The 25,737-nt window shown below is 45.8% G+C and overlaps 1 protein-coding gene across 1 annotated transcript in view; it reads left to right on the plus strand.

Moving 5' to 3' along the window:
- The window catches only part of ttll11 (tubulin tyrosine ligase-like family, member 11), a 43,044-nt gene extending 17,785 nt beyond the window's left edge, over positions 1-25,259 (plus strand). Inside the window, exons 6-10 of the mRNA XM_020472343.2 lie at positions 646-741; positions 809-921; positions 20,702-20,929; positions 21,168-21,274; positions 23,385-25,259. Coding sequence (XP_020327932.1) covers positions 646-741; positions 809-921; positions 20,702-20,929; positions 21,168-21,274; positions 23,385-23,755 — 915 coding nt within the window. The 3' untranslated portion in view covers positions 23,756-25,259. The remainder of the gene's footprint in view (positions 1-645; positions 742-808; positions 922-20,701; positions 20,930-21,167; positions 21,275-23,384) is intronic.
- The last annotated feature ends 478 nt before the right edge of the window (positions 25,260-25,737 follow it).

Here is a 25,737-nt window from a genome sequence, read left to right on the forward strand (position 1 = left end):
TTTTTCAAACAATCATCTTTATTCAATATTGATTCATTATTGCAATAATGAGGCTGGTCGAGTAACCTAACCTTTACACAAATGCAGAGTCCAAATATAGCTGAGACTAAAAATGCATCATAAGCCACTCTGGGTTCATCCAGTCGTTATCTGCACGGGGTTGTTGTGTTAACCCCACCCTGTTTTTAGTTTCCCAGATGCAAGGATGATTTGGAGACAGTGAGGGATCGTTCTACTCCTAAGCTATTCCTAGTAAAACACATGCTTGTTTCTGTAATGCAGTCTAACTCATTTGTCAGCTCAAGCCTTCTCTGGTGACCATACGCCCAGATTAGCTGCAGGGAACTAGAGTGGAGACTATTAAAAACACAGACACTAGTAGGACAGAAATGTCTTACTCTTAGTTAAATATTAATTGTTAACCATTTAATATGAAATAAAATCAGGTAAATACGTCATTTTCCTCTCACACACCTTGTATCAAGGTTTGAGCGCAGACGGAGTTATGGAAAACTACACCTAATATATATGATATGTGTTCTTAGGTGCTAGATGTTTTTCAAGGATAATTTGACTGAGTTGTAGATGTGGTGTTTTGCAATACATAACGCCCATCTCTACCGTGTGTGTGTGTGTGTGTGTTAGATCTTAGGATTTGACATCCTCCTGATGAAGAACCTAAAGCCAGTTTTACTGGAGGTCAACGCCAACCCCAGTATGAGAATAGAACACGAGCAGGAAGTGAGTAGGACGATCATCATCACCACCACTGCCATGCTCTGAAATGCTAATGGTGTGTCTGTTTCAGGTGTCCCCGGGGGTGTTTGAGTACGTCCCCAGCCCAGTAGACGAGGAGGTGAAGGTGGGAGTCATTAGGGACACACTTCGTCTCATGGACCCTGCTCAGAAGAAATCACTAACGTGAGTCTCACACACACACACACACGTGACCATGAAGCTATGGTTAAGGCAGGGGTTTGGATTGACCTGGAATGTGGACATGAAGTTAGGGTTCAGGGCCCTATGACATCACAGCGTTAGGTGTTCACAATCCATTTCAAGGAAACAGGTTTGTGATTTTGACGTGCGCAGAAAGGAGTCCTCGTGAGTGCGTTCGAGTGCGTGTGTCGCGGCTAATTCTCTTCACAATATACAAACACAGGCTCATTCTGTTCAGAACAACCCAGGGTAGCCTAGAGGTTAAGAGCATTGGGCCAGTAACCGAAAGGTCGATGGTTCGAATCCCTGAGCTGACTCCGTGAAAAATCTGTTGATGTGCCCTTGTGCAAAAGAACTTAACCTTAATTGGTCCTGTAAGTCGCTCAAGATAAGCGCTTCTGCTAAATGACTACAATGTAACTTTACATCAAGCGTAGTGATCGTAAATGTATATTTATTATAATCCTCAATGTCTTATCGTTCAAAATACAGAGAGTCCTCTTAATTTATAGCATTTCCCTCACTCCGACAACAAAAACATTTGAAATATTTGCCCAATTAGCGCGTCTTGTCACGCGAGGTGCTCAAGTTCAGAACGGCTGTCAGTCAAAACCCCATCCAGCGCGGAGCCAGAGCTCTGACGTCTTGTATCGCATGTCACTGTACAGCCACTGTGTTCCAATTTTAGGCATTTATTGGTGACCAAATATGCAAAGCAGTGTAAAAGGCTACAAAGCGTTATGACATATCTGAGCAATGTAAGACATTACTCTATTCTTTAGGATTGCATTGCGTTTATTTTTGTTTCCAAAGTAGGCCTGTCTTTTTTAAGATTGACGACAGTAAGGCTAGCCAAGACAAATGCTAGGTGTCTTTTTAAGATTGGCGACAGTAAGGCTATCCAAGACAAATGCTAGGTGTCTTTTTAAGATTGACGACAGTAGGCTAGCCAAGACAAATGCTAGGTGTCTTTTTGAGATTGACGACAGTAGGCTAGCCAAGACAAATGCTAGGTGTCTTTTTGAGATTGACGACAGTAGGCTAGCCAAGACAAATGCTAGGTGTCTTTTTGAGATTGACGACAGTAGGCTAGCCAAGACAAATGCTAGGTGTCTTTTTGAGATTGACGACAGTAGGTTAGCCAAGACAAATGCTAGGTGTCTTTTTAAGATTGACGACCGTAGGCTAGCCAAGACAAATGCTAGGTGTCTTTTTAAGATTGACGACAGTAGGCTAGCCAAGACAAATGCTAGGTGTCTTTTTGAGATTGACGACAGTAGGCTAGCCAAGACAAATGCTAGGTGTCTTTTTAAGATTGACGACAGTAGGCTAGCCAAGACAAATGCTAGGTGTCTTTTTGAGATTGACGACAGTAGGCTAGCCAAGACAAATGCTAGGTGTCTTTTTGAGATTGACGACAGTAGGCTAGCCAAGACAAATGCTAGGTGTCTTTTTGAGATTGACGACAGTAGGTTAGCCAAGACAAATGCTAGGTGTCTTTTTAAGATTGACGACAGTAGGCTAGCCAAGACAAATGCTAGGTGTCTTTTTGAGATTGACGACAGTAGGCTAGCCAAGACAAATGCTAGGTGTCTTTTTAAGATTGACGACAGTAGGCTAGCCAAGACAAATGCTAGGTGTCTTTTTGTACCTTTTTTCTTTTTGTAGCCTATCAGTAGCCAATAGACACCTTTTTTTTCTTCTTCTCCCGGTGACAAGTAAGACAACCTAGATGGTAGCCTATGATTTAAAAAAAACGTAAGCTATTTTAATCTGACATATCCAGGGAATGCGTGATATTTTGACGTGCAACCTATCGAATGATCAGATTTTAGTATTTTTTAGGTTTTTGTGCATATTGGCCTGGGCTATATTATTCACCACCTGAGGAAGTGGGAACTCCAAAACACTTATATTGCTAACTTTAAATATGACAATGTTGCAAGATAGCCATGTAGGCTAATTGAGTCATCTATCAATAAATGTAATGTCCTACAGCAACTTTCCAGCGCTAGGCCTATGCAGGCTACTTTAGGTAGGCCTAGTCACTGCATGTGGTGTGCTCCGCTCCGCGGGTGCATCAAAACCATATACTTCATACCACTAATAAAACTAGTAGTATAGTATGTACGGGATACACATGGTTTCTTGCAGGTTCCTTCTCGACGATGCAACAATACGAAATAATAAGAATACGAACATAAAGTAAACGGCTCAGTAAAACTTTCTATCAGACCTCATGCTTCCGATACCGTCTGCCCGACGGTAAGGCACAGCTCTTGGCTGGGGTATGTGGAGAGCTTGAGGAGGATGCCGCCTGAGGAAGTAGAGACGCTTTTGCGCCCTCTTGACAAGAGTGGTGGTGTTGTTGGTCCATGTCGAGTCCTCGGTAATGTGGATGCCGAGGAACTTAAAACTGCTGACTCTCTCTACTGCAGTCCTGTTGATGTGAATCAGGGCATGTTCCCTCCTCTGCTTCCTGAAGTCAACAATCAAGTCATTTGTTTTGCTGACGTTGAGGGAGAGGTTGTTCTCCTGGCACCACAATGCCAGTTCACTCACCTCCTCCCTATAGGCTGAGTCGTCATTATGGTTATCAGGCTACAACCGTAGTTTTGTCCGCAAACTTGGAGTTGGTGTCTTGCAACGTCGCTCAGTCGTGGGTGCATCAAATCAAATCAAATCAAATCAAATCAAATTTATTTATATAGCCCTTCGTACATCAGCTGATATCTCAAAGTGCTGTACAGAAACCCAGCCTAAAACCCCAAACAGCAAGCAATGCAGGTGGAGAAGCACGGTGGCTAGGAAAAACTCCCTAGAAAGGCCAATACCTAGGAAGAAACCTAGAGAGGAACCAGGCTATGTGGGGTGGCCAGTCCTCTTCTGGCTGTGCCGGGTGGAGATTATAACAGAACATGGTCAAGATGTTCAATGTTCATAAATGACCAGCATGGTCGAATAATAATAAGGCAGAACAGTTGAAACTAGAGCAGCAGCACAGTCAGGTGGAAGTTGAAACTGGAGCAGCAGCATGGCCAGGTAGACTGGGGACAGCAAGGAGTCATCATGTCAGGTAGTCCTGGGGCATGGTCCTAGGGCTCAGGTCAGTTGAAACTGGAACAGCAGCATGGCCAGGTGGACTGGGGACAGCAAGGAGTCATCATGTCAGGTAGTCCTGGGGCATGGTCCTAGGGCTCAGGTCCTCCGAGAGAGAGAAAGAAAGAGAGAAGGAGAGAATTAGAGAACGCACACTTAGATTCACACAGGACACCGAATAGGACAGGAGAAGTACTCCAGATATAACAAACTGACCCCAGCCCCCCGACACATAAACTACTGCAGCATAAATACTGGAGGCTGAGACAGGAGGGGTCAGGAGACACTGTGGCCCCATCCGAGGACACCCCCGGACAGGGCCAAACAGGAAGGATATAACCCCACCCACTTTGCCAAAGCACAGCCCCCACACCACTGAGGGAGTACGGCAGAGGACACACCCCAGGGGGCCCCTGTGTTAAGAGTCAGTGTGGAGGAGGTGTTGTTGCCAATCCTCAAAGCCTGCGGTCTGCTTTTCAGGAAGTCCAGGATCCAGTTGCAGAGGGAGGTGTCCAGACCCAGGGCTCTGACCTTGGTCTCGAGCTTGGAGGGAACAATAGTGTTGAATGCTGAACTGTAATCAATTAACAGCATTCTCACATAGGTGTTCCTCTTGTCTAGATGTGCTACAGCTGTGTGAATGGCGATGGAAATGTAATCTTGCGTGGAGCTGTTGGCGGTATGCAAACTGGAGTGGGTACGGTGTGCCTGGCATGTTGGCCTTGATGTGGGCCGTGACCAGCCTCTCGAAGCACTTCATGATGACCGGGGTGAGTGCGAAGGGGCGATAGTCATGTCACCTTGTCTTTCCTTGGGCACTGGGACGATCGTCGTCTCCTTGAAGCAAGTGGGGACTACAGCCTGGGACAGGGACAGGTTGCAGATGTCCAAGAAGAAGCCTACTCTGATTGTAAAGTGATGCTATGAACTCTATATCAAATAAATTATGTACGACCAGAAAGCCGTGACTCTCCTCTATGTAACGAGAACAACAGTAGTTACTTTGAAGACGGTTTATTTTGAGGCTAGGGTTAGTGTTCTACTGAGATGTGGATGAAGCTTAGGGTGAAGCTGCATCATTCCCCCATTACCATAGCTGGTGTCAGCGACCCAAGTCTCTCCTTCCCTACCTCCCTCCATCTTGACTAAGTTCACCCTGTGTGTGGTGATATTAGCCAATCAGTGTGACGTGTGTGGGTCTGGGCTCTAGGCTGGACCTGGGGATTGCTGATAGGGGAAAGTCTATCTCTCTCTCGCCCTCTGGTCTCTCTGGCCAGCCAGCTTTAGAAACGCCCCAGTGAGCAGCTCTCCATAAGCCTGTTAAAGGGAAACATTCAATTCCAGCCCAGCCGTGATGAAATTTCACACATGACTGCCGTGTGTGTCTATACCGGGTATGTTTGTGTGTGTGTGTGTGTGTGTCTAGCAGGCAGCTCGATGCTCTGCGGCCCATGGGGTGGCCATCACTAACCTCCCCTTACCACTCTTCCGTTGAGACTTACCGTAACGGTATCTCTCTCTCTCTCCCTCTCTCTCTGCTTTCTCTGCCCTTTTCTATCATTTCCTATCATTTTCATCCCCTCACTTTCTGTCTTGATCTATCCCTGTTCTCTCTCGCTCTCCCTTCCTTGGTTATCAAGACACGGCGTTCACAGTCAGAATGGTCTCTCTCTCTCCGTATCTCTTTCTCTATGTACGATTATCTTCCACATGTGACTCATTTCAGGAAACTAGGCACGTGTTGCACGTCACGACTTCGCAGGAGCGCCATTTGAACGTAAACTTCTGGAACATGTGATCTTTCATGTGCCTTTAATAACAAACTCGTATGCCATCTGTAAATACGAATAAAAATGGTTAAATTACGAGCCTAGTTGGTTTAGCCACGGAAAAAGTCAGCAACCTTCCCGCTAGCCATGACTGGCTAAAATAACGAGTTGGCTGGAGAGATGAGTTCAGATTGGTCTGCCATGTAGCATGCTTCTATTCTATTAATGAGCTGGTCAGTATGTGTAGGTAATCCTTTCTAACGTGTAATAAAAGAAGAAAAGAAAAAAAAGAAATCACGTCGTAGAGCTGCATAAGTGTTGTTCTCCCCTTTCTGGAGGACTGAGTTTTGAAATCAGTGGAGTATGATAGCTAAGGAGAGAGAGAGAATTCTGCAAATATGCAGACAGAGTCGAAAAGAGAACACACAGAATGCTGTTGTATAAAACACCTGTCTCCGGATTACATCTTCAAACAAAGGGAAACCATGGCATCCGTGACAGAGGGAGAAGCGTCCATCCATGTATACAGGTAAGAGAGTCTAGTTACATCTTCAGATACTACATGTTTCTAATTTTGTCAAAGTAATTTTATATTTCAAGTACTGTTAGCTAACTAGCTCATGTTACGTGTATGATCTGTGTAGTAATATTATTCACATCTCAGAGCCATTTGCATTGCTAAACGTCCCTTTTTCAGGACCCTGTCTTCCAAAGATAATTTGGAAAAATCCAAATAACTTCACAGATCTTTATTGTAAAGGGTTTAAACACTGTTTCCCATGCTTGTTCAATGAACCATAAACAATTAATGAACATGCAACTGTGGATCGGTCGTTAAGACACTAACAGCTTACAGACTGTAGGCATTTAAGGTCACAGTTATGAACTTAGGACACTAAAGAGGCCTTTCTACTGACTCTGGAAAAACACCCAAAGAAAGATGCCCAGGGTCCCTGCTCATCTGCGGAAATGTGCCTTAGGCATGCTGCAAAGAGGCATGAGGACTGCAGATGTGGCCAGGGCAATAAATTGCGATGTCTGTACTGTGAGACGCCTAAGACAGCGCTACAGGGAGACAGGACCGTCCAAATATTTACAAGTTAAGTTTGCTGAAAATAAACCGGGTTTAGTTATAGCCTAATGTTAGCTAGCTGACATTGAACCCTGTTGGTTAGCGACCTGCAGATTCATGCTACATGTCTAAAAATAAGACTCCACAATGCAAGTAACTATTTCAATAGAATGTTTACGATGTCACTGCGACAACTGTGAATTTACCAATTTACAAAACACTCAACACCTGTTGAATATAGCCGGTGTCAGTAAACATTGGATTCACCAACGCTCTGGATAACATAAAAACAGCTTAACCCAGCTCTCTTGCGGTGAGTAAAATGGTCAGTGAGCTGTTCTCTCATTTGTGTCTGGAGGTAGCTAGCCAACGTTAGCCAGTTAGCTTGGGTGCTTGACTGCTGCTGTTAGGACAGAGCGCTCGAATCAACCCTACACCTCAGCCAGAACATCCAGTGTTTGAACGCTCCGTGAGTGAAACAGTCTGACTTTACGAATGGATCTGAGTTCCTGCAAACCCAGAGCGCCTTCGGACACTCCAGATTTCATTTAGGAACACACCAGTAGTATAAACCAGCCGTTAGTCTTGAAATCTTAGGTTGTGTAGTAGAGTGGTCACCAACTGGTCGATCGTGATCGACTTGTCGATTTCCAAGGCATTTCTAGTCGATCGCCAAACATTGATAAAGCCTTGTGTTGATAGTAGGTGCAGCCAATTCAGCTGCCCTGCGTGCCAGTTAGGCAAACTGTTGCCATTTCATGTGTCTGAAGGTACGAACTCTGCCTTCCCGGTGGGCCTGGAGAGGAAATCAAGTGCACTATGTCTCTGCTGGCCAATCAGATTGCTCAGATGACCTGCAGTAACATATCAGGCATAAAAGAAAGCTACGGCAAAGTTGATACTGTGAGATTTCAAAACGTTTAAGACCACGACTAGAGAGAGACTCAACGAACACAGCAAAGAGCTGCTGTTTTTATGAGTGAGTTCATGTTTAAGTTCTTACTCAGCACTGTCGACACTTTGTATTCAACACTTTATTATAACCCATATAATGTGTGTTCTTCCTATTTCCACTCAGCTCTACAACAAGCAGTTCAGCAGTAATGAAGGAGTAGGAAAGTGTATCTATAGGCGTACGTTGTTTTTGTTATTATTAGCGGCTTGGGTCTTTTTTTAATATCAAGTATTTCACTTTCTCTGTTCATAGGAGTAACAATATGAGTTTGTGCATGAGGCAGAAATAATGCGGCGTGACTCGAGTTTCGCCATCAGCTGGAAGACCTTTTTGGTCAGTGTCAGTGGAGGAAAGGGAGAGCGGAGGGATGTTGTGAGACGGATCCTCAGTCTGCTGCTCTCTCCCTCTGCTGAGACGGACCCTCAGTCTGCTGCTCTCTCCCTCGGCTGAGACGACCCTCAGTCTGCTGCTCTCTCCCTCTGCTGAGACTGACCATCAGATTCAGGCACCATCAGCCCAGTAAAATAAAATAAAAATGATTTTAATGTATGCTCACTCAGCAGTGCCTCACAAGTAATACAACAATGGATCTATTTCCGGTGTGATCGTATAGCCTACCTCAAATTTTGAAATAGAATTTAAAAAAATGTCCCGAACAACTACGCAATGGCAGGTAAATTCAAGCAAAGCCAGTATGCGGTGATAATGTATTGGACCTATCGCTTACTGCACAAACCTCTGCTACCACTGCTACAGTACTGTTTTTAATTGGTTAATGTTGCATAGGCTTAAGTCATGTTAATAAAAAAATCAGAGCGGTAGATCTCTGCATACATTTTGACTCAGGAAAGGTTGGTGACCACTGGTTTAGCACATGGCCTCACATTGGAATCCTTAAACAGATGGGTGGGGCTAAAGCTTAAGAGGGTGTGAATGATGCTGAATGGGTGGAAACAATGGAGAACTCTCCAGTAGTTACCATAACATTCAAGGGCCATTTTCTCAAATGTGAGGTTACAAGTTTATTAACTTTCAAAGCAGAATTACTTTCCCATTGTTCCTCAACTGTAGTGTATGATATACCATTTTCTAGCTCTGAGTCTCTATTTTATATCCAATGTATAAAAAAAAACACAATTTAAATAAGACTAATCATGCCGGTCGGTCACATATCTTCTATGATCAGTCAGTTTTTCCTATGTGAGAGGAATATCTGCTGGGGGATAATGCCCTTTTAGCTATTACCATATTCATGACCAGGACCTTATTGGTATAATCCTGTATAATATCTATAATCCTAGATCATCCTCACTGCATATCTCTCGCTCTTTATACAACCGGTGTGGGGCTAAACCTGGATGCTGATTGGTTAAAACCGCATTCCAGCCGGTGTCTATTCCACAAGTTACCACCGGCTAAATCTTATGTTGAAATGCCTATTTTACTCTGTTCCTTCTGACTGTTCAATCCACTGTCTTTTCAGCTCAGCCAGGCAATTTATATACTAGATCTACACTGTAAAAAGCATCTAGACATTATGTTCCATTTTTCTTTTCGTGTAGCATTAGGTTTTCAACAGCAGAGATTTGTAATGACCTTGCCGTCTGTCTCCAACATTTGCAACGTTGTTTCAATATTGAAGTTCGATCTCCAACGTGTCGGGACAAGAAACAGGCTGGCAGCTGTTCTTAGCCAGTCGAAATCATGAATTGGCATAATTTTTTATGGATGTACATGAAGAAATATCAATCGAAAAACACAAAATGCAGCTAGTTTGCTTTCATTTCAGCTTCATTTTGAAGTGATCGTGTTAGCTGTGTAGTCTGCTGTGTATCTCGTCTGAACAGTGGCCTGGCGAGAGAGCAAGTGTTCTAGCAAGCAAGAGATTAGAACGTTGCCAGCCATCATGGCAACCAAACCGATAGAACGAACGACCAGCTGGCTTGGGTAGCAACCCTAGATTTGTGTCGGGACTACTACGGATGAAATAGAATGAATAAATTCATCAAAATAATGAAAATATGTCGAATTATTTGAATATGTTGGTAACCCGTTGTATCGTGTACATCGCAGCTGAATAGGGCAGTATTTTCATATTTTATGAGGGATTCATACTTTCTGTGACGTCGTTAGTGGAAAATACACTGAACAGTAAAGTGATTTTTGGATTCTTTTCCTCAAGGTGTAATGCCATAGTTACAGTACTGCCGTAGATATCATGTATGACACCAATGACAACCAATGACATTGGTTCCTACTACCAGGAGAGCTATGACCTTCTGAAGACTTGACTCAGTTGTCATGGTGTTTTGGCATTGGTATTCCCTTGTCGTCATTTCTGCCTTAGCCCACTTGTGTTCTATATCAGATGACGGGAGTATTGAGTTGCTTTTAAGCCGTCAACAGTTTCTGATTGTCTTCTAGCTCACAATTCTGTTTGATTCAGTGTTTCAGTCTGCTGAAATCTGCTGAAAACGACAAAGTAATGGAAAATGACACAACAAATCCGATTGTTTTGCTTTGGTTCCCTTTATGTATTCTGCTAAGACACACGCACCCACACACAGTACACACTCCCCCTGCTTTTTCTGCCAGGCGGGAACAAAAATGTGAGTGATCGTGTCAGGCAGGTGAGGCGGTGATGTGTTGTCAGCTGTGCAGATGGAGTGTGACAGAGTCTGATGGCTGCCTGTAGTGGAAAACGCTAATTATCCCCGGCTACCTAGCGCTAATACTTATTAATTTAGCCATTTAGATTTGATATGTTGCTAAAACATGCAATCAGTGCAGCGCCGAGCGATACAGTGAGCAAAATGAGAAGACGTTAATCATGTCTTCTTTTTTTTTTGAGTTACTGTGTGTGTGTGTGTGTGTCCTGAGCTGTGTTTATCAACTCTGTCTATCGAACAAAAACCCATCGTTAAGAAACTACGTGACGCAGCGATGGCAACAGCCAGCCAAAACTTGCTGCTGGTGGCTTCATCTGATGCATCCTAAACTAGCCGCACTGACAAGCTCTTTCCTCCCCCTCCATACCTTCCACAGCAGCCAAACGCGTCTGATTTCCAGTAATGATCTGCAAAATTCAAATAAAACGAAGTGTAAAAATGAATGGGAGACATTTTGATTCGGGAATCGTCACGGGAACAGATGAAGAAAGTAATGACCGGGTGGCCAAGGGAGGTCACATCCGTGTGTCAAACCCACCATGAAGGTGGTTCTAAGGCCAGGGCCCGTATCCACAAAGCGTCTCAGATTGCTGATCCGGGATTTGTCCGTATAATATTATGATCTGAAAGGCGTAACTGTTCCGAGATCAGTACTCCTCCTCTGAGATGCTTTGTGAATACAGGCCACCCATCCATAGCTGCTGGTATTGTTCCTCTTTCGACTTCTCTCTCGCTCTCCCAGGGGGATGTCGTGGGCTCAAAACAGAACAGGCAATAACAATGTTAGCAGGAAAGCAATAACAACTCGAACAACTCTGCGGTTTTCCCTGGTTTCACTGGAACTGGATGGGATACACGTCTGTTTTCCTCGTCCTCGCTCTGGCTGGCTATTAATGAGTTAATAACGGCTCACTCTCTCAGCATACCTCTCATTATCCGACGTTTACTGTTCCGGAATGCGTTTAAAAAATTTAAAAACCGCTGATCAGGGACTCCTCTCTTCAACTCTAGGAAAACAATGTGCGTTTCCAGCGTCATTTGGGGGAACTAAGGCGTTGCTTACTCAGCAGATGGTGCAGGTACATCCGTAACCAAACGTACCAGAGTGGATTATAACCGCAGGCAGCTTTAGACGATGTAGAGAGGTAGGATGTAGAAAAGGTAGGATGTGGAAAAGATGGCACATCGAAAGGTAGGACACAAAGGTAGGCTGTAGACTAGAGACATACTTTTGTGTATATATAGTGTATGTGGACACCCCTTCAAATGAGTGGATTCGGCTATTTCAGCTACACCCGTTGCTGACCAGTGTATAAAATTGAGCACACACCCATGCAAACTCCATAGACAAACATTGGCAGTAGAATGGCCTTACCGAACAGCTCAGTGACTTTCAAAGTGTCACTGTTATAGGATGCCACCTTTCCAACAAGTCAGTTCGTCAACTTTCTGCCCTTCTAGAGCTGCCCCGGTCAACTGTAAGTGCTGTTATTTTGAAGTGGAAACGTCTAGGAGCAACAACGACTCTGTTGCGAAGTAGTAGGCCACACAAGCTCACAGAATGGGACCGCGGAGTGCTGAAGCTTGTAAAAATCATCTGTCCTCTAATGCAACACTCACTACCGAGTTCCAAACTGCCTCTGGAAGCAGCGTCAACAGAATAACTTCATCGGGAGCTTCGTGAAATGGGTTTCCATGGCCGAGCAGCCTTAGATCAACATGTGCAATGCCAACCGTCGACTGGAGTGGTGTAAACCTTGCCCTCGCCATCATTGGACTCTGGAGCAGTGGAAACACGTTCTCTGGAGTGATGATTCATGATTCACTATCTGGCAGTCCGACGGACAAATCTGGGATCGGCGGATGCCAGGAGAACGCTATTTTCCCCATGCATATTGCCAACTGTAAAGTTTGGTGGAGGAATAATGGTCTGGGGCTGTTTCTCATGGTTTGAGCTAGGCCCCTTAGTTCCAGGGAACTGAAATCTTAACGCAACAGCATACAATGACATTCTAGACTATTCTGTGCTTTCACTTTGTGGCAACAGTTTGGGGAAGGCCCTTTCCTGTTTCAGCATCTCAATGCCCCTGTGCACAAAGTGAGCTCCATACAGAAATAGTTTGTTGAGATCAGTGTGGAAGACCTTGACTGGCCTGCACAGAGCCCTGACCTCAACCCCATCAAACACCTGTGGTGTAAAGTACTTAAGTAAAAATCCATGAAAGTACTACTTAAGTAGTTTTTTGGGATATCTGTACTTTACTATGTACAGTGCCTTGCGAAAGTATTCGGCCCCCTTGAACTTTGCGACCTTTTGCCACATTTCAGGCTTCAAACATAAAGATATAAAACTGTATTTTTTTTGTGAAGAATCAACAACAAGTGGGACACAATCATGAAGTGGAACGACATTTATTGGATATTTCAAACTTTTTTAACAAATCAAAAACTGAAACATTGGGCGTGCAAAATTATTCAGCCCCCTTAAGTTAATACTTTGTAGCGCCACCTTTTGCTGCGATTACAGCTGTAAGTCGCTTGGGGTATGTCTCTATCTGTTTTGCACATCGAGAGACTGACATTTTTTTCCCATTCCTCCTTGCAAAACAGCTCGAGCTCTGTGAGGTTGGATGGAGAGCATTTGTGAACAGCAGTTTTCAGTTCTTTCCACAGATTCTCGATTGGATTCAGGTCTGGACTTTGACTTGGCCATTCTAACACCTGGATATGTTTATTTTTGAACCATTCCATTGTAGATTTTGCTTTATGTTTTGGATCATTGTCTTGTTGGAAGACAAATCTCCGTCCCAGTCTCAGGTCTTTTGCAGACTCCATCAGGTTTTCTTCCAGAATGATCCTGTATTTGGCTCCATCCATCTTCCCATCAATTTGAACCATCTTCCCTGTCCCTGCTGAAGAAAAGCAGGCCCAAACCATGATGCTGCCACCACCATGTTTGACAGTGGGGATGGGTGTTCAGGGTGATGAGCTGTGTTGCTTTTACGCCAAACATAATGTTTTGCATTGTTGCCAAAAAGTTCAATTTTGGTTTCATCTGACCAGAGCACCTTCTTCCACATGTTTGGTGTGTCTCCCAGGTGGCTTGTGGCAAACTTTAAACAACACTTTTTATGGATATCTTTAAGAAATGGCTTTCTTCTTGCCACTCTTCCATAAAGGCCAGATTTGTGCAATATACGACTGATTGTTGTCCTATGGACAGAGTCTCCCACCTCAGCTGTAGATCTCTGCAGTTCATCCAGAGTGATCATGGGCCTCTTGGCTGCATCTCTGATCAGTCTTCTCCTTGTATGAGCTGAAAGTTTAGAGGGACGGCCAGGTCTTGGTAGATTTGCAGTGGTCTGATACTCCTTCCATTTCAATATTATCGCTTGCACAGTGCTCCTTGGGATGTTTAAAGCTTGGGAAATCTTTTTGTATCCAAATCCGGCTTTAAACTCCTTCACAACAGTATCTCGGAGCTGCCTGATGTGTTCCTTGTTCTTCATGATGCTCTCTGCGCTTTTAACGGACCTCTGAGACTATCACAGTGCAGGTGCATTTATACGGAGACTTGATTACACACAGGTGGATTGTATTTATCATCATTAGTCATTTAGGTCAACATTGGATCATTCAGAGATCCTCACTGAACTTCTGGAGAGAGTTTGCTGCACTGAAAGTAAAGGGGCTGAATAATTTTGCACGCCCAATTTTTCAGTTTTTGATTTGTTAAAAAAGTTTGAAATATCCAATAAATGTGGTTCCACTTCATGAGTGTGTCCCACTTGTTGTTGATTCTTCACAAAAAAATACAGTTTTATATCTTTATGTTTGAAGCCTGAAATGTGGCAAAAGGTCACAAAGTTCAAGGGGGCCGAATACTTTCGCAAGGCACTGTATATTTGATTACTTTTACTTCCCTGCATTCCTAAAGAAAAGTATGTACTTTTTACTCCATACATTTTCCCTGATACCCAAATGTACTTAGCAGGACAGGAAAATGGTCTAATTCACATACTTATCAAGAGAACATCCCTACTACCCATCCCTATCTGGCGCTCACTAAACACATGCTTTGTTTGTAAATTATGTCTGAGTGTTGGAGTGGGCCCCTGGCTATCTGTAAAAAAAAAATACATGTATAAATGCATTTAGTCTGGGTAGCCATTTGATTAGCTTTTCAGGAGTCTTATGGCTTGGGGGTAGAAGCTGTTAAGAAGCTTTTTGGACCTAGACTTGGTGTTCCGGTACCGCTTGCCGTGTGGTAACAGAGAGAACAGTCTATGACTAGGGTGGCTGGAGTCTTTGGTAATTTTTAGGGCCTTCAACTGACACCGCCTGGTATAGAGGTCCTGGATGGCAGAAAGCTTGGCCCCGGTGATGTACTGGGCCGTAACACTACCCTCTGTAGTCCCTTGTGGTCGGAGGCTGAGCAGTTACTATACCAGGCAGTGATGCAACCAGTGCGGATGCTCTTGATGGTGCAGCTGTAGAACCTTTTGAGTATCTGAGGACCCATGCCAAATCTTTTCAGTCTCCTGAGGGGGAATATGTGTTGTCGTGCCCCCTTCACGACTGTCTTGGTGTGTTTAGACCATGATAGTTTGTTGGTGTTGTGGACACCAAAGAACTTGAATCTCTCAACCTGCTCCACTGCAGCCCCGTGGATGAGAATTAAGGCGTGCTCGGCCCTCCTTTTCCTGTAGTCCACGATTGTCTCCTTTTGTCTTGATCACGTTGAGGGAGAGGTTGTTATCCTGGCACCACACAGCCAGGTCTCTGACCTCCTCCCTGTCATTGTCGGTGATAAGGCCTACCACTGTTGTGTCATCAGCAAACTTAATGATGGTGTTGGAGTCAAATATAGAGGTAAAAAAAAAAATTGAGAGCGTGGAAAGACTGGTGAGGTTTGACAGGAGGGAGTGAGAGAGCTAGACAGGCAGGATGAATAATTACGGTTCGACCGGCACCCAGAGAGCGGTAGAATGGAGAGGTTTGATGGTATCACTGACACACTCAGACATGCAGCGCACTCACCTAGCACATTAATCTTTCAGCACAGACTCTGTGTTACGGTGTTACGCTGAGCTACGGTGAGCTGAGGTGTGTGTCGCGGTGAGCTACGACGTGTGTCCTGTGCCGTCGGCGAGGACGATTTATGAGTCGGAATGAGGTGTGTGTGTGTGTCATTACTTCACACACACATCCCAACATACAAGAAGCTTTACCTGACTGAAAACCCACTTCACTTACCCTGGGGTGCCCCCAATAGCACTGGGCGACCAGGGCTGCGTGAGTTCCCCTATCCTCTTCACGCTGTATACGACAACACCAACTGCGTCATCAGGCACCCCAACAACTACGTGGTTAAGCTCTCGGACAACACCGCTGTCCTCGGGCTCCAGATTGGTCCGTCAGACTGCCAGATGGTAAAGCGATATTCATCACTCCAGAGAACGCGTTTCCACTGCTCCAGAGTCCAACGGCAGAGCGCTTTACACCACTCTGGTCGACACCAACGGCCACAGGGCAGAGCTCAAAGTATTTGTCAGATGGTGTGATGAACATCACCTACAAGTGAATGTGACAAAAAAATAAACAGGAGATTATCCTCAACCCTAAGTCTGTTGGGCACCACAGCCCCATAGGGGTGCACAGAGGGGAACGTTGAGCAGGTCCGCTCCTTCAAGTACCCGGGGGTCTGCGTCGACATTGGGCTGTGCTGGCGCACCGCTGTGGAGAGCTCGTCAACGCCGGGTCTATGGCGTCAACACTACAGCATTGCTACATGGTTTGGTAACCTGACCGTGTAGCCCGATGCCCAAATCTTGAGATTAACCAAGACCGCAGGGAAGATTTATAGGCATGACACTTCCCTCCTCTCTCTCCAAGACACCATCATCAGACAGGCCAGAAAGGTCACATGGGACCCCATACATGCACTGAAAACAGAGTTCCAGCCATCGAGGAGACGTTATAGGGTGCCTATATGCAGTCGGAACAGATAGAAACATTAGTTTGTACCCCTGTCAATAAAACATCTTAACAACAGGGGAGACATACAGTAGAGCTGAGGGAGTTGGCAATGACTGACTGGAGCCTGGCCCGTAGTTCTTCATCATGTGGAACTGCCACCTTGTCACGGCCTGGCCTGACATGAACTTTTTGTGTGTGTGTGTGTGATTGAGTGTTATTCTCAATTGATTCTATTTATGTGGGAGCAGCAGCATTCTCTATTGTCCAAGGGGACAATAAAGTATATTTATATGAAATGAGAGGACCGTTTGTAGCATTGTATTTGCTCTGGTTCTGTTTTGGATCTGCTTTTCTTGTTGCCGGGCTGATTTGAACCCATTAAAGGCAGAAATATCACCCTTTGTGGAGCCGGGCCACAGGAGTCTTTTCTTTAGTTCTAAAACTGCTGGAAAAGGTGAAGGGCTGAGCCAACTGGCAGAAGACCCATCGTAAGGAAGACTGTCAATTCCTTCAAGCCAAACCTAGATTACACTGACTGCCTGGTGACAAATTCACCCTATCCTGTGCCATCGCTCTTTTTTTCCCCCAACACTCCTATTCAACTTCAATGGGATGCTTCAGCCTGAATCTGTGTTTCGTCTTTACATCCGTCTTTTCCCACCCAGTGAAGGCTCCGATTCAGACAAGTAGAAAATCAGTCAGCTGCACACTTTGGTCAACAACAACCGGGCTGTTTTATCGTTGATCAATGCTACTTTCTCTTCTCCGTGGTCACGTTGGTTACTGGAGGGTGACGATTCACAAAGTTGCCGTGAGAAAACAGAAAGTGGAATATAGATTGTTTTAGGTCCTTAGCTGGCTACGGTTGGCTTGGCAGGGAGTGTTTTGGAAACGCTTGCTGCTGGTTAAACCCCCCTCTGCAGTGTGACAGCAGGTTTAAGAGTTATGTGGCCACTCTGCTACCACCACAGCAATTTGAGTGGAAAGGGAGAGATGTGGGAGGGAGAGATGGATGTGGATGACAGGAGAGTGGACGGATAAAGGGTGGGAATGAGGTTGTTTCTTCTCTCATTGATTAGCTGTAGCTCAGCTCTGTGGTTACCCTTTCCAATGGACAGTCTCTCTCTCACTCTCGGTGTCTCTCTCTCTTTCGGTCTCTCTCTCGGTGTGTGTCTCTCTCGGTGTGTGTCTCTCTCTCTCGGTGTGTGTCTCTCTCTCTCGGTGTGTGTCTCTCTCTCGGTGTGTGTCTCTCTCGGTGTGTGTCTCTCTCGGTGTGTGTCTCTCTCTCTCTCGGTGTGTGTCTCTCTCTCTCGGTGTGTGTCTCTCTCTCTCGGTGTGTGTTTGTCTCTCTCTCTCGGTGTGTGTCTCTCTCTCGGTGTGTGTTTGTCTCTCTCTCTCGGTGTGTGTGTGTGTCTCTCTCTCTCTCGGTGTGTGTGTGTCTCTCTCTCTCGGTGTGTGTGTCTCTCTCTCTCGGTGTGTGTGTGTGTGTCTCTCTCTCTCGGTGTGTGTGTGTGTGTCTCTCTCTCTCTCGGTGTGTGTCTCTCTCTCTCGGTGTGTGTCTCTCTCTCTCGGTGTGTGTGTCTCTCTCTCGGTGTGTGTGTGTCTCTCTCTCTCTCGGTGTGTGTGTGTGTCTCTCTCTCTCGGTGTGTGTGTGTGTCTCTCTCTCTCTCGGTGTGTGTGTGTGTCTCTCTCTCTCTCGGTGTGTGTGTGTGTCTCTCTCTCTCTCGGTGTGTGTGTGTGTCTCTCTCTCTCTCGGTGTGTGTGTGTGTGTGTCTCTCTCTCTCTCTCGGTGTGTGTCTCTCTCTCGGTGTGTGTGTGTGTGTCTCTCTCTCGGGGTGTGTGTCTCTCTCTCGGGGTGTGTGTCTCTCTCTCTCTCGGGGTGTCTCTCTCTCCTACTATGCACCAACAGTAGACCCTAATCGCTCCTCTGCACTCTACTCATTCTCCTATTTCTTCATATTTTATTTTTTTAGCTTCTGTCCTTTTCTCTCTCCCTCTCTTGCTCAACCTATTGTTGACTCTTTCTCTTGCCTCCACCCTGTTACCATCGCCCACACATAATCATCCAGGGTAAGTCTACTCTCTTGAAAACTTGACTGATGACACGCACAACACTTTGGGACTGTATTAACAGTACTTCACTATTATTCTACAATGTAGAAAATAGTACAAATAAAGAAAAACCCTTGAAATGAGCAGGCGCGTCCAAACTTTCGACTGGTACCGTATGTTTTTCACCTCTGTCTTATTCTCTGCTTTATTCTGCCGTCATTCATCAAAGCATGGCACTCTGCATAAAGGTCAAATCGAATAGGTAACGTCAAACACAAAGATATTCCTAGAGAACTGTCTTGAGAGAGAATGGGTTCAAACTGAGTCTGACATAGAAACATGACAGTTAATCTGAGTTGGTCTGTGCGAAAGTCGAGCGCTATCTGTTCTCCCGAGCAGCAGTATGCCACTCCGAACTAAACACTAATTGTTTTGCCGCTACAGCTTTGCTCAACACTGCCGAATATCCTCCACAACCAACGCCGAGTGTTTATGAATTGCTCACACAGGGGAGCTTGAGGGATTCATCTGTGTGTCCTGTCTCCTTCCAGCATGTGTGAATGTATGTTAACCTGCTCTTAGGTCTTCAACCAGGGCAGCCCAAAACTCCCAATTACCTAGCAGAGCTAGCACTGAACCATCCTACCTCCTGAAAGAACGACGTTAAGAAAGACTAAAGTTCTTACACCGCTTCTGAAAGGACGAGTTGTGTTCGACTCCTCTGGTAGAACACGTGTGAGTGATTTTGTTCCACGTCAACTAAAGGAGCAGAACAGCAAAATTGTTTTTTTAACAGCATTACAGTCCCCCCCCCCCCCCCATGTGCTGCTGATTTTGTACGATTCAGTGTCCCGATGAAGGTGAGGTATTATGCAGGGAAAGTGAGGATTGGAGATTTGCATTGTAAGCTCAAATGTTTTGTTCTCGGGAAGTGGTACTCTGCTCCCCTGTTTTCACTTGTGTTTGTGACTGGTTTTCCGGGTTGGCTTTAAATTTCTGTTGACGTTGTCCTTTGTTCATCAAACACGAGCGGTACTTCAGCATATTCAGCTGTTGTATCGGAGAGGAATACAGATATAACCTACAGCAAGTTAAACCAGAGTGCTGAGATTGCTACCTCATTTGTCTTCTGTGCGTGTGCGTGCGTGCGGGTTCCTTTACCTGTGTGGGTGCTGTGGGCCGTGGGTGCATTATCCTAATGATTCGCCACAGTGGGCCAATGGTGGTAGACCCCTGGTCCCTCTTTGAGTACATGGGAGCACCGCTAGAAGGAATGGTGGGATGAACTCCTGCACCCTGTCCTCTCTGGTCCCCTCTTCCTCCCCTGCCTCGAGGACTAATTGAAAGTAAGGCGTGTGGCCTGCATCACATTAACATCATTCACAAATAATTGCTTTTGTTTCTCCTTGAACCGTAAGAATGTTATGTTGTTCTCCCCTTTTCTCTCTCCTCCTCTCCCTCGGTCCGCTAAGACGGACCTAGACGTCCAGGAACAGAGAGGAGAGCTTAGCATCTTCCGCTCTTCACCACTTAGTTTATGTCTTGTTTGTAGTCCATCTGGTAGCCGGCCTTTTAGGTGACATTTACGACGTGTGTGTGTGTGTGTGTGTGTGTATGGGCCAGGCATGAGTGTGTTATCTGCTCCAGTGAAGAGCCACAGCACAGTGCTTTTATAGACAGATGATTTAATCTCCCGGCCGAGCGCAGTGAAACCTTCCATCCACATATCCTTACCTTCCGTCCTCCTTTTCCTCTGGCTCGCCTGTCCATCTCCTCGCTCTCTCTTTCTTTCTCCTCCTCTCCAGTATACCAGCTGACTCATTAGGCTGGCCTTGTGCTCCTATGTCCAGAAGGACTATAGAGGCCATTACTCAGCCCTGCTGCCTGGGTGCATAGGTTCAGACGCCGCATCAGTGTTACATCACTATAGGCGTCTACACAAGATGGAGACTGCTCTTATTCACTCATAGATCAACTCCTATCAACACACAATTCCCCTAAATAACCTCTCTCTCTTTCTCTCAATCTATCTCTGTCTTCACACACACACACACACACACACACACACACACACACACACACACACACACCTGACCTCCGTAGAATAGGTGAATCTAGGTGGATACACCCACTTCCCATCAATGACCCTCCCCCTCTCCTCCCCCAGGTCCTACCCAGAGCACCAGCAGGAGGAGCTGTCGGGGTCACCAGTGAGGGGGGCTGGGGAGGAGGGGCGTGTCCTACCCTCTATGTGTCTGAAGCAGGTGTTCCCTAAGTACACCAAGCAGTTCAGCTACCTGCGGACCGTGGAGCGCATCACTGCCCTCTTCCTGCGCTTCCTGGGCGTCAAGGGCAACATGCGCCTGGGGCCCACTGGCTTCAGAACCTTCATCAGGTACTAGTTCCTCTTCCTCACCCCTTACACACACAGAGTCAGAGAGCTTACATTGGTGTGTGCGTGGACTTATTGTCAAGCAGTGCCTTAGAATGGTTCTTTTTTGATAAGTAACCTAATTTGTCAGTTGTTTCAAGCGATTCCACTTCTTGGCTGCCGATGGTGCGTTGTGTTCTTTTTCTAGTCAATGAAACCCATAGGCCACATAAAACCATGCTATCCGTCTGTCTGTGTGTAGGAACTGTAAACTGAGCAACAGTCACTTCTCCATGGCGACTGTGGATATCCTCTACATCGACGTCACACGACGCTGGGCCAGCATGCTGCCTGGCTCCAGAGAAGCGGGTAACCCTCCGGCCAATCACAAGTCACCTCTCACACAGCCCGCCAATCACCAGTCACGAATCACTCTGCCCACCAATAACAACAAACCGTAATTGTGTTAGCCCGCTGAACTAAGCACTAGGTATTCGTTGGGGAAGCTAATGCAGGTCTTCTCCGGCAGAACTAGCTGTGACCTTTTTTTTTTAATTGGCCAGGTTTTGTTTTTGGCTCTTAACTGTCTACGGAATCCCCTCTCACATCATTGAAATGAGCTCACAGCGTAGTGACATCCATTTGTGAGAGCATCCACTATGAATAATTCACCAGCTTCCACCTGAAAATATGCAGGAAGGGGGCAGGAAGAGGGAGGAAGAGAGGGGTACAGCGGTACGATTGATTGCTGTTCGGGTTTCCTCTTGCTGGGCTCGGTTGGCATGGGGGGACCGTTTTTAGCAGGACGCAACGCGAGGAGTTGTGAGCTGAATATTTGGTTCCAGACCAAAATCAAGGGGTGAGAATTTGGTCATTACCCCTACGGGTAATAGGAAAACAGAGCCAATCTCTCTCTGATGATTGGGTCGCAGTGTTGGGGAGGGAAGGATTGTGGAGTGTATGTAGGGATAAGGCAAGTATTTATGATTAATAATAAATACTTGTGTTTTGGGAAGAGGGAAGCGCTGACTCAGGACTTTAGCTGAATGCTAAAAGCCCCTTATCACCTCAGAAGAAAGTCGCTCTCTCTGGCTTTCTCTCCCCCCCTCCACGAGACTTTATAGGAAAATAACTCTCACTTTAATCCTTGTTTTTCACTTTCTTCGTGTGTTTCACCCACTCTTCCTAATGTTTTATTGAGGGCCACAGCACAGTTTGATGGAACGTGTGGTAAATAGTAAAAGCTAGAATAAATGGTGTGCAATGTGCAAGTACAGTATATCAAAGGGATGTAGTGCACCTACCTGGATGGTGTGTCTCTGGGTGTGTTCTGGTTGGACGGTCAGAGCTTCTGTGTGTCGTAGGTAGGTTGATTTATTAGTTTAACTTCATCTTGATGTGGATACCTACAGGTGTGGCATGTCAAGAAGCTGGTTAATCTGGGTACAATAAAAGGCCACTCTCTAAAATGTGCAGTTTTGACCAGGAATGTCCACCAGAGCTGTTGCCAGAGAATTGAATGTTAATTTCTCTACCATGAGCCACCTCCAAAGTTTTAGAGAATTTGGCAGTATGTTCAACTGGTCTCAAAATCACAGACTACGGCTTGTGGGCGAGCAGGTTTGCTGATGTCAACAGAGTGCCCCATGGTGGGGTTATGGTATGGGCAGGCATAAGTTATGGACAACAAGAGGGATGTGGGAGAGCTAGTGGACAGCTACAGTCACAATTGCATTGTATTGATGGCAATTTGAATGCACATAGATACGTGACGAGACCCTGAGGCCCATTGTCGTCCCATTCATCTGACCCCATCACCTCATGTTTCAGCATGATAATGCATGGCCCCATGTTGTAAGGATCTGTACACAATTCCAGGAAGCTGAAGATGGCCCAGTTCTTCCACGGCCTGCATACTCACAAGTCATGTCACCCATTGAGCATGTTTGGGATGCTCTGGATTGACGTGTACAACCGCGTGTTCCAGTTCCCTCCAATATCTAGCAAATTCGCACAGCCATTGAATAGGAGTGGGACCACATTCCACAGGCCACAATCAGCCTGATCAACTTAATGTGAAATCATGCAGTACAACACATCTCTTTCACTGGTTTTCTCATCCACTCCCCTACTCTTTAAAAAAAAGAAGTTATCTGTGACCAACCGATGCATATCTATTTTCCCAATCATGTGAAATCCATAGATTAGGGCCAAATGTATTTATTTAAATTGACTGATTTCCTACATGACCTGCAACTCAGTAAAATCTTAGAGATGGCATGTTGCGTTTTATATTTTTGTTCAGTATAGTTACTCATTATAGGAGAGTGACTCAAGGATCAGGGAGAATCAGTTTGATACACGGCAAATACTCTTCCACCTCCCTGTTATCCTTTTCCCCCCCCCGCTCTCCTCTCACCCTTCCTCTCACCCTTCTCCCCCTTCTACCACATCTCTTCTATTTGTCTCCTCCTCTCAGGGATGGGTCTGCAGGCATTTGTAGAGGCCTTCTTCTACCTGGCCCAGCGCCGGTTCAAGTCCCTCCCCCTGAGGGAGCAGGTGGTGTCCCTGCTGGAGGTGTGTGAGGCTCAGCTGGAGAACCAGGGAAGAGGGGATCCTGGAGGAGCTCTACCCGAGGACAGCACCTCCTCCACCAGGCGCTCTGTAAGCTGCGGCAGGACCCAGCCAGTCAGGACTGTACACCCCCACCATATGTCAACCTCCACCCCAGGCCAGGCTCTGTCGGCCCCCCAGCTCTGCTCCCCGGCCACCCCGCGCAGGGCCTCGTCCCAAGACTACAGGCTGCATCAGAGACTACGTCCCACACACAAGGGCAATGTAGAGAACTGACCCGACTGGGGCCTAAGGAGCAATACTCACACACGCTCACACACACACACACACACACACACACACACACACACACACACTCCTAACAGAGGAACACAAAGACTGGCTCCCCCAGGGGGTCCTGTTGAGAGAAGAGACACAGATTGTTGGGAGCTGACCTCAGAGGCTCAGCACCATGAGGCCTTTTCTGGAATTCATTACTTTCCTTTAAAAGGAGAGGAGGAAGTCCACAGGGTGGTTGAGGAAGTGGGAGAACGAGGTATGAAGGGGGTGTGTGTGTGTGTGTGTCAAGAAAGGTCACTCAGGTCCAGAGGGGGAGATGGTTGGTTGTAAGGCCCTGCTTGAGATGCAATTATTGATTAATAACTTCAGGGTAGGTTGTGTCTCGCTTCAGCCCTGTTGAGCAACCCACTGAGCAATCACACACACACACGCTCTCTCTTCAGGGAAATCGACGCACGTACTGCAGTTTTACACACAGTGTATGTTGCGGGTATGGATCTGAGCAATTCCACGATAGCTTTAGAACCTACAACATTTGCACAGATGTGTGTGTGTGTGTGTGTGTTTAGTGTATTTGAGATAACGGCCATAAACTGTAATGGCCAGCGGTTCTGCCATTCAGCTGTTCCTGCTCACAGAACCAATCAGTGATGAGATGTCTCATCATTGTACCAAAGGGAAAAGGACATCCTCCCAGACCGTTCTACCCAATCACAAATCGTCCCTTAGCCCAACAGTACCCCCCCATGCACTGAAGACCACCTGAGAAGATTGGATGGTATATAAGTAATATGAAGAAAAAAAACAGCCTATCTGAAGACAAAGTCAAGTAATTAATGATTTGCCAATACCTATCATATACTCTCAGATCTCCAGTGTGTAGGTCATATGGGCTTTGGTTTGATTTGGGACTGGGCATTTCCTCTCCTTTCATAACAGCAGCTACTCCAATAACATAGCAGCCTTAGACAAACAGCAGTGAGCGAGACAGATGGTTACTCAAAATGGCCGCCACAGACCCAAATAGGAGCGCGTCTCCTTTGCTTTGACGCCCTTCATGGGGAATAGGAAGTTACGAGACCGAACCAGGACTGTAATCAGGAGAATGCTGTTATTCAACACTGCTTGTTTACGAATACTTGTGTCATCCGTATCCATAGGAATGTTTTGTATTGTATTTGATTTAGTTAGTTTTTCCTCCACGTCACTTATTCCCTCCAGTCAGTGTCACCTATAAACAGTTGCCGCTTGCCGGAGAATGAAACTAAACACTGAAGCTATCATCTTGGTTCCTTCAGTACCATATGGGCTGCTGCTTGTTCACAAGCTCATCATTAAGAACACACACTACACTACTAAGACTATAGACGTTTGCGCCATCTACTACTGTACTCCACCACAGCATCTGAGAAAATAGATACTCAACCATGACCTCCATTGGGATGTATTGTGCGTCTGTTCATTGCACTGCAATGCAGAATAAAGGACTGTATTTAAACCAGTTGAAAGTGTTTTTCTTGGTCTCGAAATGAATGCTGACAGGTTGTAAAAACGAAATCTCCTAACTCCCAATAGGTTTTGAATGTGCAGTGCATATACATATTTTCCTGCGCCAGTGTGGAATAAGGGGTATGGGGGGTCAATTTTAAAGCCATATGTATTCAATTCAAAATAAAATAAATTGTGAACATGAAGAATAAAGTTAAGAATGTAGGCAGCAGGTAGCCTAGTGGTTAGAGCGTTGGACTAGTAACCAGCAGGTAGCCTAGTGGTTAGAGCGTTGGACTAGTAACCAGCAGGTAGCCTAGTGGTTAGAGCGTTGGACTAGTAACCAGCAGGTAGCCTAGTGGTTAGAGCGTTGGACTAGTAACCAGCAGGTAGCCTAGTGGTTAGAGCGTTTGACTAGTAACCAGCAGGTAGCCTAGTGGTTAGAGCGTTGGACTAGTAACCAGCAGGTAGCCTAGTGGTTAGAGCGTTGG

Source organism: Oncorhynchus kisutch, linkage group LG29 (genome assembly GCF_002021735.2).
Source record: "Oncorhynchus kisutch isolate 150728-3 linkage group LG29, Okis_V2, whole genome shotgun sequence".
In the NCBI taxonomy this organism is placed as follows: Eukaryota; Metazoa; Chordata; class Actinopteri; order Salmoniformes; family Salmonidae; genus Oncorhynchus; species Oncorhynchus kisutch.